General features: G+C 44.9%; 1 protein-coding gene across 1 annotated transcript in view; it reads right to left on the bottom strand.

Moving 5' to 3' along the window:
- The window catches only part of Dgat2l6 (diacylglycerol O-acyltransferase 2 like 6), a 25,658-nt gene extending 14,815 nt beyond the window's left edge, over positions 1-10,843 (bottom strand). The window contains exon 1 of the mRNA XM_005358612.1: positions 10,759-10,843. Within this exon, the coding sequence (XP_005358669.1) occupies positions 10,759-10,843 (85 nt within the window). The remainder of the gene's footprint in view (positions 1-10,758) is intronic.
- Positions 10,844-12,640: the final 1,797 nt, after the last annotated feature.

Genomic DNA, 12,640 nt, shown 5'->3' on the forward strand with positions numbered 1-12,640 from the left:
CCTCCCTCCCTCCCTCCCTCCTTCCTTCCCTCCCTCCTTCCCTTCCTTTCTTTCTCAAATGGGATCTCATTGTGTAGTTAACCTAGACTGGCCTCGATCTAGCAATCGTTCTACTTCAGCCTGCTGAATGCCTAAAAAACAAACAAAAGAAGAAAAAAAATAAAACCAAAAATACACAAGTACATGAATGCATCATAAATTTCTTAGGATTCTTTTCTGGGTAATCATGCTATCTGTAAACATATCTTGTCTCATTTGCTAAAATTCTTAGTGCATAATACAAGTAGTGAAGGTGCTTTTCCCTAGAGGTAATGTTTCTTTTTCTTGTGTGTGTGTGTTATGAATGCATGCGTATGCATATTTACACACGTGCAGGCGAAAGTGTGGGAGCGTCCGTGTGTGGGTGCAGGTGCAGGCCCAAGGTCGATGTCATTGGTCTTCCTTGATTGCTCGTAGGGTTTCTCTCTGAACTCAGCAATGTCTATCTGAGCTTGTCAGTGTTCTCCAGGGATTTTTCTGTCTCCGCTTCCTGAGTGCTGGGATTCCAGGCAGCGGACACCCCTGCCTGGTCTTAGGTGGATTCCGGGGAGTCGAACTTCAACCCACATGCTTGTGTAGCTAATGCTTTATTCTTGGAACCCTCTCCCCAGCTCCTTTGATTTATTTGACTAATTTCTTAGATTTTTGAGACCATAATATAACTGTCTAGAACCACTGAGTTAGAAGCATGGCTTCCCTTGAGTCAGTTAATGATCTCTCCCAGTTCTGCTATCGCGCAAATGATTCTGCTCCCCACTTCCAGGGGACCACCTGCTCAAAGCCATCATTATCTCTCTAGGTGAGTCTAAGTGTCTTTGAAGCCAATTGCCTGCTTTCCCTTGAATCTGGGTGCAGTCAGTAGAGTGAATTTAAATCTGATTCTGTCATTGTGCAGCACATAGCAGGGACATGTGTCAAAAAGGCATGCCCATGACTTGGTGAGTACTTATTGGTTCTCACTTAGCTATAAATATAGAAAGGTAAGAGAATAAATGGTCTAGGCATGGTGGCGTGTGCCTATAATTGCAGCTCTGGGGAGGCAGAGGCAGAATTTACGTGTTAGGAAAGTGTCCATTTTGAAAGAAGCCCAGCCTCCAGGGTTTGGTCTAGACGGCGGGCGCTTTGAGATCCAGTCCCCGACTTTCTGTTGTACTGTGTTTCAGGCCCTTCAACTCATTCTGATATTGGGATTCAGGGCTTCTCCGCATGTTGGCTTCTTTGCCAGCATGCCATTTCCTTAACTGTTTGCCTGGCTAGCTCTGAATCACTTTTCAGACCTCAGGATAAATGTCATATGTTCAATGGTTTGAGGCCACCTTTGACATTTTTCCTTCTCCTAAATAAAAAATTTCTGCCACTCATCCCCCTCTCTCCATCTCCATTGCTAGTGCTGTGCTGGGAGGGGGAATTCCTTCCCATCTTCCCTGTAGCCTTCTGTCTGCCTTCAGCTGCTGGGAACTCCCTTCCAGTTTTCGGAACTGCACCTCGACATTTTGAAATGCATTTCCATGTTCGCCTTTTCCAAAACCCATCAATGTGCTGCTGAGCAAATCAAGTCGCAGCATCTTTACGGAGTTCTCTCCTGATCAGACCCAAGTATTTCCTAGCCCTGTCTCGCAGTATCTGCCCTCACACTTCCCGTGCTGGCTCTCAGAGTGTCTTCCTCTCACCACTCACAGGGACAGCAGGGGATAAGAGAGGGTGGCATATCGTTGGGATGCTTTCTTGAACATAGAACGACTAAAGGTGAATTCATTGTAGCAATAAAGACTTCAGCTCAAAAAAGAATTCTGACTACAGAAATTATTCACTTAACGAAAGCATTATGTTGAGTAGCGTAGATGGTATACATAGCTGTGGAACGAACCAGAAGGCTGAAACAGAGGAATCGGGTGCCCAGGCAGCTCAGTCAGTCCTCACTCAGCCTTCGACCACACCACATCAGTCCACTTCTATGTAAGCAGCCGTTCTGTTCTTTTATTCTGGTTACCTTCGCTCCAACTTTCTGCCCACCACATTTCCGTCATCCTTCAAGGCTTACCTTAAGAGATACTTCCTTGATGATATCTTTGATGATTCCCCAAGCAGAATTAAAAATTTCCTTCTCGGCACACTTGCAACATAATACTCGTGCCTCTGTCTGTTGCTGTCTTATTGTGTTTGCTTGTGAGTACCACATCTGCCTGTCTCTCTCCCCAGAAGACAGCTATAGCATATTGCCCAGTACAGGGCGGTGACTCAGGCTGACTCAGGCTGAGCTGTTGCTACATAGTAACCTGGATTTCCACATTCTCCAAGTGGCAGGTGAAAGTTAACAGGATGAAAAACACCTGTGACCTTATTCTCACCAAGGAAACGCCTTCGACGGCTCTGTGTGCTTGTCAGGCTAGAGCGACCGGCTGTTCTCAGTATTAGCCCAAATCCCTTCTAGGCAGAAACGGTACGCTTCAGGGCGATGGCCAAAGTCTGAGTGTTGGCGGTTGGCCCAGTGCTTTCAGAAATCCAAGAATGTAGTGAGATTAACCAAAAAAAAAAAAAAAAATTCTGTGCTTCTTTTGATTTTTTTTTGGAACTAAATCAATGATGAATACTACTTATCAGAGTAGATGTGAATAAAATAATTGAACAAGCATTGGCCGAGCCTACCCCTTAGGAAATCTCTGTGCTAAATCAGGAGATTGTCAGGGACAGGAAGAGAAAGGCGAAAGGAGTAACTGTGGAAGTGGAAATAAGCCGGGCCTGAGATAGGGAGTGCTGAGCAGGGAGACGCTGCTAGTTGGCATCCCATGTGCACTAGCACACTGAGAACCTCACTTTACAGGTGATGGGATGAAGGCTCAGAGAAGACACACATCTTCATCCCAAGTCTTGAGAAAAAGGAGATTACATCTGTTGGGTCTCGATTAAGTATCCGACACTTATTATGTGACAAGGGCTATTTTAAGAGCTTCTCGGTGTTAACTCACATCAATAGACATAGAAAACAAAGTTCTTGCCTTCCAGAAGCTCTAGTTCTTATGTGAAAGATACCTCCCAAGATGAAGTTCAGCTGCTAGAGGAAATGAGCGCGGAAGATCTTGAGTAAAGTCCTGGAAACAGTAACGTCCCAGGGCTTTGAGTAACGTCCTGACCGGCTGAAGTACATAAAGCAGCCATGAAATGGGCTGGGCCTGGGAAGCAAACTGCAGAGATGAGCCCCGATACTGAAGGCCATAAGCCAGGAAAAGATAAGAAGCAGATAAATGGTAAGGAGCCCGTTAATTGCAGGAAGAGTTTGGGGTAACTGGGAACAGGAGAAACTGTAGGCAGGGAGTCGGGAGAAGGGGTTCTGTATTCATATGACTGGGAGTGCGAATCTGAACAGGGCTATGGTTTCTCCAACCAACTTGAAAACTGCCATCAAAGCCGAATGTGATGATACATGTCTGTCATCCTAGTGATTGGGAAGCTGGGATTTATAGTGAGCCCCTGTCTCAAGATAAAACAAAACAAAAAAGAAAGAAAAGAGAAGAGAAGCAAAGAAAAGAAAAGGGAGAAAAAAAGATGCCACGGAGATTGAGAGTTTCCAGGCGAGTGCAGTTAATTGGATATAGGAATGCTAGGGCATAGCGAAGGATCTCTTGCCTGGACCTGCAGGCATGCATCAAATGTGCTCAGTTTCCTAGGACCCCATTATCATTCGTTTTGAAGCTACAATGAAATCAGAGTCTCGGTTGCCTGAGTTTGAAACACATCCTGTCTCGGTGGTTCAAATGGTAAGGCTGACAGTCTTAAGGGGCTCTACTGTGGTCTGAAGGTATGTCTGAAAGTTCGTGTGTTGGAAACCAGAGTGATGTCCAGGTTTTAAGAGATGGGACCTTTAAGATAGATTAATGCTGTTATTTCTGGAGCGGGCTTTACTTTCTCTTGCTCCTCTCTTTTTCGCGTCCTCTCTCACTCTTCCAAACTCTGCCAGGGGAAGAAGACACAAGACAGCTCATTCCTGACTCTAGCACCTTGATATTGGGCGCTCCACTCTCCAGCACCCTAGGCAAAATACTATTATGCATGAGTTGCTCAGACTGTGGTATTTTGCTATAGCAACAAAAAATAAAGACAGATGGGACAGTGGAGCTTCAAATGATGTCAGTTTCTATAATAAAAAGGGAGAAAATTACCATGGGTTGAGTATGTTCTCACTTTGCTGGTTTGCAGAGCAGCTGTAAGAGTCAGGATGTACTGTTTCTACGGGAGAAGGGACTGTCTGACTCGCTCGAGGGCACACAGAAAACAACTGTCTTTCCTGCATGGGATCTTGTAGCAAGTAAGAGGCAGAGCTGATCTGCCTTACACCCAAGACTATGTCCTAATCTTTTGTAGTACCACAAACCAGAAGAAGACAAGCACCCACACAGGAGGATGACTAAAGTGTGTAAGTGTGGGGCAAACACGTGGAGCGAATGGTTTCTCTCGAGGAAGATGAAATCTAGGAAGATAATATATTTAATGTCAAGTTTGAGCCTATGAAAAAGAAAAGAACCAATTCTTGCTCTCATGGAGCTTATTGGCTAGAAGGGGATAACTGTGGTCTGCACCCAGTAAAGCCCTTGAATGTTACAATTTAATGGACAAAGGGTAGTGGTCCTGGTTAAATACTACATACCTTAATAAATAACTTTTTTCTGTCACTGTCTTTGTTTAGAGACAGGATCTTGCCATACAGTCCTGACAGGCCTGGAGCTCAGAATGTAGCCGAGGCTAGACTCAAACTGATGGCTTAACTGGCCAAATGCTAGGATTACAGGCTTGAGCCACCAAGACTAGACAGGTCACAACCTCTTGAAATGTCTTGATTTGGACACCATACTTTTCCACTTCAGTGCTCTCCACAATGCCATAGTGAAAAGCAGGGTTTCCGGCTCCTCGTTTGAAAGTTAATTCAACTTCTGTAACTAAAATAGAATGTTGTGGGTTTAATTTTTTAAGATATAAAAAATGCTATCCAGTTTATTTTTGAAAAGTGCCTTAAGCCTTCAGAACTGACACAGTCTAGAAAGCAGGACAGAGAAGATAGGGTTCAAGTACTGTCCCTCAGGAGAGGCACTGACAGTCTAGGAAGGCCACTCATCATCCAGACAAAGAACTAGGCAGAAGTTAGGGGTATGCCCTCATCCCCATGAGTAGATTGCTTGAAATACAAGCTTCACACAGGGGGATGAGCTGATTCAGGGTCAGAGGCACAGAGTGGAGATGATCAAGGATGCCCAGATTACTAAACTTGTACACCATCAAGCTAGCCAAAGGAAACAATCATTTTTGAGTATGAAAGGTATATGATCAGTTTTTAAAAACTTCTTGGCCCTGGGAATCTAGTTCAGTGTGAACATGAGATCTTGGATTTAGTCCCCAAGACTGGAAGGAAGGAAGGAAGGAAGGAAGGAAGGAAGGAAGGAAGGAAGGAAGGCAGGCAGGCAGGCAGGCAGGCAGACTTGTGGGATCATGCAGCAGAATAGATTGAAGAGGGTGGAGACTAGAAAATAGAAGACCAGAACTGGTTTTCATAGCTCCGAGAGATGGCAACTCCAAACCCAGAAGTGTAGTTACTTTTTCGTACTGTTTGGCTCTTTGCTCTTTATTCTTTGGGGGCCCACCATCCTTCTCCCAAATAAACACATGGAAGCTTATTTCTTATGAACCCCAGCTTATTTCTTTGTTTTCGTTTATCTGTGGGAGGATGTTGGCTCCCCTGGAACTGGAATTATAGATAGTTGTAAGCTTCCATGTGGGTGCTGGGAACAGAATCCTGGGTCCTCTGGAAGAGCAGCCAGGCCTCTTAACCACGGAGCCATCTCTCCAGTCCAGTTTGGTTTATTTCTAGACAGCTTTCCTTAAATTATCCCGTCTATCTTTTGCCTCTGAGCTTTTACCTTTCTTTACTTCTTACTTCGTGGCCAACTGTGTGGATGCGTGGCTGGCCCCTGATGTCCTCTTCTTCTTTCGCTTACTGACCTTCTCTCCTATCTATTCTTCCTGCCTGCCAGCCCTGCCTATCCTTTCTCCTGCCTAGCTGCTGGCCATTCAGCTCTTTTTTTTTTTTTTGTTTTTTTCGAGACAGGGTTTCTCTGTGGCTTTGGAGCCTGTCCTGGAACTAGCTCTGTAGACCAGGCTGGTCTCGAACTCACAGAGATCCGCCTGCCTCTGCCTCCCGAGTCGTTCAGCTCTTTATTAGACCAGCCAGGTGTTTTAGACAGGCAAAGCAACACAGCTTCACAGAATTAAATAAATGCAACAGAACGCAACACATCTTTGCGTCATTAAATTTCTACAGCATAAACAAATGTAACACATCTTCAAATAATATTCCACAATAAAGAAGAGACATGTAGAAAGCAAAGCTCAGAAAGAAAGCTGGACCTCAGAGGGCTGTCCGAGCTTCCGTTTTCTCTAACTCATCTTCCCATCCTCTCTTCTCACTCTCTCCATCCTACTTGTCCCTTTGCCTTTTTGTCCTCAATTTCCTGTCTTCCCTATTTCCTCACCTAACATCCTGCGGGAGTTGATATCGGCTATGAGTCATCCCCAATTCTCTTAGCTTCTGAGCTTATTATCATCTTACTGGGTGTGGAATGAAACCTCACGACAGTTTTGATTTGCATTTTCCTAATGACTAATGCCACTGAGTATATCTGTATGTATGTCTTGACTTGTTTTAGACAGATTATTGTTCTATTTGTATAATTCTATTTGTATATTTGAATATCATTCCAAGAGAAACACCATGGAGGCTCAGAGCATGACAGAAGGGATGAAGGGATAGAGGAGATAGAGATAGAGATAGAGGAGGGAGGGAGACTTTTCCGTGCAGAGCACTGCCTGTGGCCCTAACTAAGAAGATGATGATGTGAACTCTTATAGGAGTTCCGAACTTGGCCAAAGTCACAGTGATCTGATGTACTCCACGCTGATGTACTCCAGGACCCATGACCTTTTCATCATGCCAGCCTGCTTTTCCTTCCGGCCTCCTCAACCTGCTGCCAAGATTTTCTTCACCTGGCACCCTCACATTCCTCTCTTGTGGCCCCTTCACTTATTACAGTTCACATTACAGTATAGTGATTTGTGTCTCTGCACAGTCCTAGTGCATGAAATGTATACAGTGGTGGGAACATTTGTTTCTGTCAGTTGATCACAAGATTCTATAATCAGCTCATTGTTACAGTTCAGCAAAGGCAACTCAAGGTCTTATAATGAATCTTTCCCCTATAACTATTGATGAAGAGATCTGAATATATTTGGCACCTCAGTAGTCACTATACTCTACTGGATGATTGCTTTGATAATCTGCAGGACCCAGGATTCTTGAAAGAACAGAAAGAAAATGTTATACAAATGGAAGGATAATCTGCCTAAAACAAGTCAAGACAGAGGGCCAAGACACACATGCAGACATGGTCAGTACCATTAGTTATTGGAAAATGCAAGTCAAAACCATGGTGAGGCTTCATTCCACACCCAGTAAGATGCTCAGAAGCCCAGAAGCCGAGAGAATTGGTGATGGTGCCGAGTAAGTTAAGGAATCTAAACCCTTGTGCACCATCATGAGACAAAGAAAATGGTGCAGCCGTTGTGTAGATCAGGTTGGCAGTTTTCCAAAGCCAGCACCAAATATAATGTCATACAGCCCATAAATCCCCCTTTTTTATATATCCTAAAGGTTAGAAAGCAGGGTTTCAAAGAGGTTGTTACACACCTGTACTTAAGACAACATCATTCCTAATAGCCCAGAGGAAAAGTGCATCAATGCGTGAGCGAATACACAACCTTTAGTGTAGCCAGGAAAGGGATACTTGATTTTTATAAAGGAAGGAAGTTCTGACACGTGCTACCTACCACAGGAATAAACTTAAAGACTTTATGTTATGTGACATCAGCTAGTGACGAGAGTGACTAGGACATGATCATCTAGAACAGGGAAGCTCATGTGAACGGAAACTAGAATGGTGGTTTCCAGAGCTGGGGTGGGAGTAGGGCTTAGGGATTCAAGGTTTGATGCATATGGAGTTTTAGTTTAGGAAGATGAAAAGTTTTGGACATGGCTGCAGGACACTACAGAACACTGTGTAACACAGTAGTTAGTGCAACTGAACGCTTAGAACAAGGAATTCTCGTGTCTCTATATTTGTTATAAGAAAAAAGCTTTAACAATGCAGACCAGACCAGATCCACTTGATGCTTCTGTGTTTTCACTGGTGACACAATGGTGCCATCATGTGTCCCTAGCATTCCCATTCCGCTCCTCCAACTCTTCAGGCGGGCTGGGAGTCAGTGAGCTATAGTGGGGAGGAGGCCCCTGGCCTTCTTGATCCCTTACATATGGTATCGCCGGATAGACCCTCTACTCTAGGCCTGCTGGAAGACAGTGTCCTTTGAAAGGCAAAACCGAGTAAAGAAAAGGACAGTCTGAAAATCATTCTCTGGGAGCAAAGTAAAACCACTGTACTGAAAATAACTGTCCAGAGTAGCCGGGGTGATGTGAGCGTGTGTCTTCAAGCACCATAATAAGGTGACCTCAAATGTGAAAGTATCCCCCCCACACCTCTCCCCTCCTCCTTTTTTATGCTGCTGGGGTTGAAACCAGTGTTCGACACTGAGCCCTGCCTGGTGCCCTCAGCACTTCCGCTCTCTCTCCACTTCTGCTACTCTCTTAGCCTCCCTTTCTCTCACCCTTTGAGCTCCAGACTTGAAACAGTGGCTGCCAACCCAACACCACATCTCTTTGACCTTCCTCTGCCCTGGACTTTTCTACTCAAGGGGAATAACTTATCCAAGGGGGTCTTTTTGAGAAAGTTGAAATAAAATGCAAAGGAAAACAGAAAGAAACTGTGAAGGAATAAAAACAAAAGTTCTGCCAAAAATATATTTTTCTTTCCCTTCCTCTCCTCCCTCCCTGTATCTCCTTTCCTTTCCTTTCCCTTCCTTCCTTCCTTCCTTCCTTCCTTCCTTCCTTCCTTTCTTCCCTCCCTCCCTCTCTTCCTCCCTCCCTCCCTCCCTCTCCTTCTCTCTCTCTTTCCTCCCTCTCTCTCCTTCCTCACCTACTACCTTCTTTCCTTCTTTTCTTGCAGAGAAAGGGTCTCACTTTCTGGATCATGTTGACTCGGAACTCACTGGTCACTGTGTAGCCCAGGCTAGCCTTGAACTCACAGCAATCCTTCTGTCTAGGCCTCCTGAGTGATGGAATTACAGGTGTGAGGCCTGCCTGCTTTCAACTTCCCTCTCTTTAAAATGTGTGTATCTATTACTTTCTGTCAGCATCATTATTTGCGTATGAGGTGTGATGTGGGAGAGCGTAGGGGCAAGTGTACCATGTTGTCTGTGAAGAGGTCAGAAGACAACTTGAAGGAGTCAGTTATTGCTTCAGCTGTGGGCTCTGGGGACTGAAGTCATGTTTGAACAGCAAGACCTTTTACCTACTGAGAAAAAAAAACTCACCAGGTTTAATTTCCTTTTCTTGACACAGCTAAAGTTAAACAGACGATGAGCTCAGCGTGATTTGATTTTAATGAAGCTTAGGAAGCCTGCGTCTTCTAGAGGGTATGGGTCCCCTCTGACAGTCTGATGACGTATACAAAACCCTTCTTTTGAATGATATTCTTAAGCGCATCAATAAAATACTCATCACATGAAGGCAGGGCGCATATTAAAACACGGCTATCACATTACCCACAATGTGATACAGTAGCCTTGCTCTATGAACTAAGAAGCCTACTGGAATTTGGAAGTCATCATTTGCATGAGTAAAACTTTGCAATGGCTGTAACAACTACTTGAACGAAATGCAAATCTCTGCCGTGTCTGCTACTGACAGAATCAGAGGAGCTGCTTTTGCATCCGAGGCTTATTGCCTACATTCATCACTGAAGGAATGGCTACATCCCATCTAGAGTGAATAACTGGAAAGCCACGTTTCTTTCCACCAAAACGGAAAGTCCCGAAGCTGCCCCTGAATTCTTAGTCTACAACGCTCTGGTTAAGAATCTCTGCTCTCATTCAGGAAGCAGAGGTAGTGAGTTCAAGGCTAGCCTAGTCTATAGAGTGAGTTCCAGGATGGCTGGGGCTACATAGAAGAGACCCTGGCTTGAAAACAAACAAACAAGCAAACAAACAAGCAAAACAAAACCCCCTCTGCTCTAACAGGTCATATAGTTTACTGTGATTTGGTACCATCCGTTCCCTACCCATCTCATCCCTCAGGATGCCACTATTTCTCCCCTCCAAGCTTCTAAGCTTGCCTCTGTAGTTGACCTCCCAGAAGGCCTTGGCTGCTGGTTCATTAGCCCACCAGGGATCACTGAGTCTGCTGAACATCAGCTAGCTTTTCCTGATGATCTAATGTCACTCACGGAGACCTCGGACCTTACAGAATTCTTTTACAACATTCTTATACTAGGGGAATCACCCAAGATCTTTCTAGTAACACTAATCTATCAAGAAATCACCACTCTGTTCCACTCTTACATATGATCCCTTTCAGGTAATGCATACAGTACAACTCCTGAGAAGACTGGGGTAATATTTAAACCAGAACGGCTACAGGCTCCCTCCTGACCTCTGGGCCTCCACTCCAGTCCTCCCCCGGTGCGGGGGGAGGGACCCAAGCAGGGGCTGGCACCAGAGTCTTCCTCATGTGGGGATACCCGACCTCTTTCTGGCTCTGTTCTCTGGCCCTTGAGGTCTACTCACCTAAAATTACATAGACTGGGATCCACTGCAGGACAGAGAGTGTTCGGAGGCCTTCCTGCACATCTAGTTGGGAGAAAAAGGCCATGGTCTCAGTGTCGGTCCACTGTGGCAAGAAGCTCAAGCAGAAGCGCTAAGCCACTGAGATAGAGCTGATGTCGGACGCTTTGTTCTAATCTCTTATATCTTATATGCTTAGCTGCTGAGCTGCTGTTAGGCTTGACCAAACCTTTCCTCCAGTTTGTTTGACTCCCTGCTCCGCCCCAACTTCCTACACACATAAGATTGCACATTAGACGAGTATGTTTCCTTTCTGTACATGGACCGCTGATTTGGATGAGGCCACAGTGGCCTCGGGTAGCTTTAGCTGTTGGATGGCCTCTAAGTAGTTCAGAAGAAAGGAATGGCTTTCACCTCCGTACCTGGCAGCTCTGCAAAGCAGCCTGCTGCTAGTACCTGCTACAGAAAAGCATCTAGGGACCACATTTGCTTCTGCTCCAGTGGCCAATCTGGCTCCTTCAGCTGAGAGCCACCCAGCCCAATAGAACTGTTTTGCACTATGCCTAGATGCACTCCTCCAATTCCTCTTTGTGCCTCTGTTCCCAGGGGTTCTGGATCAGCAGACATCATATAGCAAATATGGAAAACCACTGCTTGAAATTGCAGCTGCATCACACTCCATGCCCCCAACTATATCCTTTGGAAAATTCATGTTGGAAAGCGGTATAGTGGGGAGAATCATAGACTTCAGAGCAAGACATTAGGAGTTCAGATCTGATCCCTGACACTCGTAAGTTAGTGATTCCCCATGCCTTGGTCTACCCTTCTTTAAATTGGGGACAGGGAGAATACCTGCTTCACAGTGTTGTAAATTGGGGACAATGAGAATGCCTGCTTCACAGTGTTGTCTTGAGGATTAAATGAGTGGATAATCATGATGTGCTCAGCACAAGCCTTGGAGCCCAGTGTTTAATGTGAACACCTTCCCCAAGATTATCATTGTTTTCAGCATATGGCGGCTGACCATCTGGCTGTTTCTGGTTAAGGGTTGTGCTTCTGTCTATCAGTCTTTGCAAAATTAACGACCATTCCAAGTTCCATATCTCAGAATTGATTTTTTTCTAGTCATTATCTATTGGATGATATTGTCTGTAAGTCACCATTGCTATGTACTGAGAATTCAGTGTGGAAGAAGACAGACACAGTTTTGACTTCAATAAGCTTAGGGTCTAACAGAAAAAACAGACATTTAAAAAAATCTCAAAAATGTCTATACAGTTGAATTTGGAAAAGATAAATATTCCCTACACAAGACCTTGAACATAAAAGATAGCCCAAAAGTTCCTGCTTTGTGTAACTAAAAGTGTGCTTGTAAAAATCAAATAAAAATGATATCAAATGTCCTACAAGTATGAGAGAATACTGATTCATCTGTCCCACCTAGGCGACGATGCAAGTCCTTGCTGCTGATCTGACTAATTAATGGGACCCTTCAGAGGTGATCTTGGGAAAGCAGATAAGAAGGGGCCTGGAGAGCCCATGGCAGACGAGACCCACACATCAAGAGCTCTGAGGATCTTACTGATCAGGTCTCTGGTCCTCTCCACTTTCAGATGGGGGTACAGAGGAAATGTATGAAAGTCTCAAGGTGACACGTGGAATCAGAACAAGGGCAGGGCCAAACTGTCTCCCATCTCTGTGTCCCTAACATAGAGCTCAGGACCACCTAGCACAGGGAAAACTTTACTCAAGTAAATGCTGCTGGAACCAATGGGGGAGCTTAGAGCTTCTGGTCCCTAAGGAGATAAAAGTATCTCGTCCATGGTCACACAGTCAAGAGTTTTCTCTTCCATTGTCTTTGACTTCCCTGGTGGCCATAATCTAT

This window comes from Microtus ochrogaster, chromosome X, assembly GCF_000317375.1.
Source record: "Microtus ochrogaster isolate Prairie Vole_2 chromosome X, MicOch1.0, whole genome shotgun sequence".
In the NCBI taxonomy this organism is placed as follows: domain Eukaryota; kingdom Metazoa; phylum Chordata; class Mammalia; order Rodentia; family Cricetidae; genus Microtus; species Microtus ochrogaster.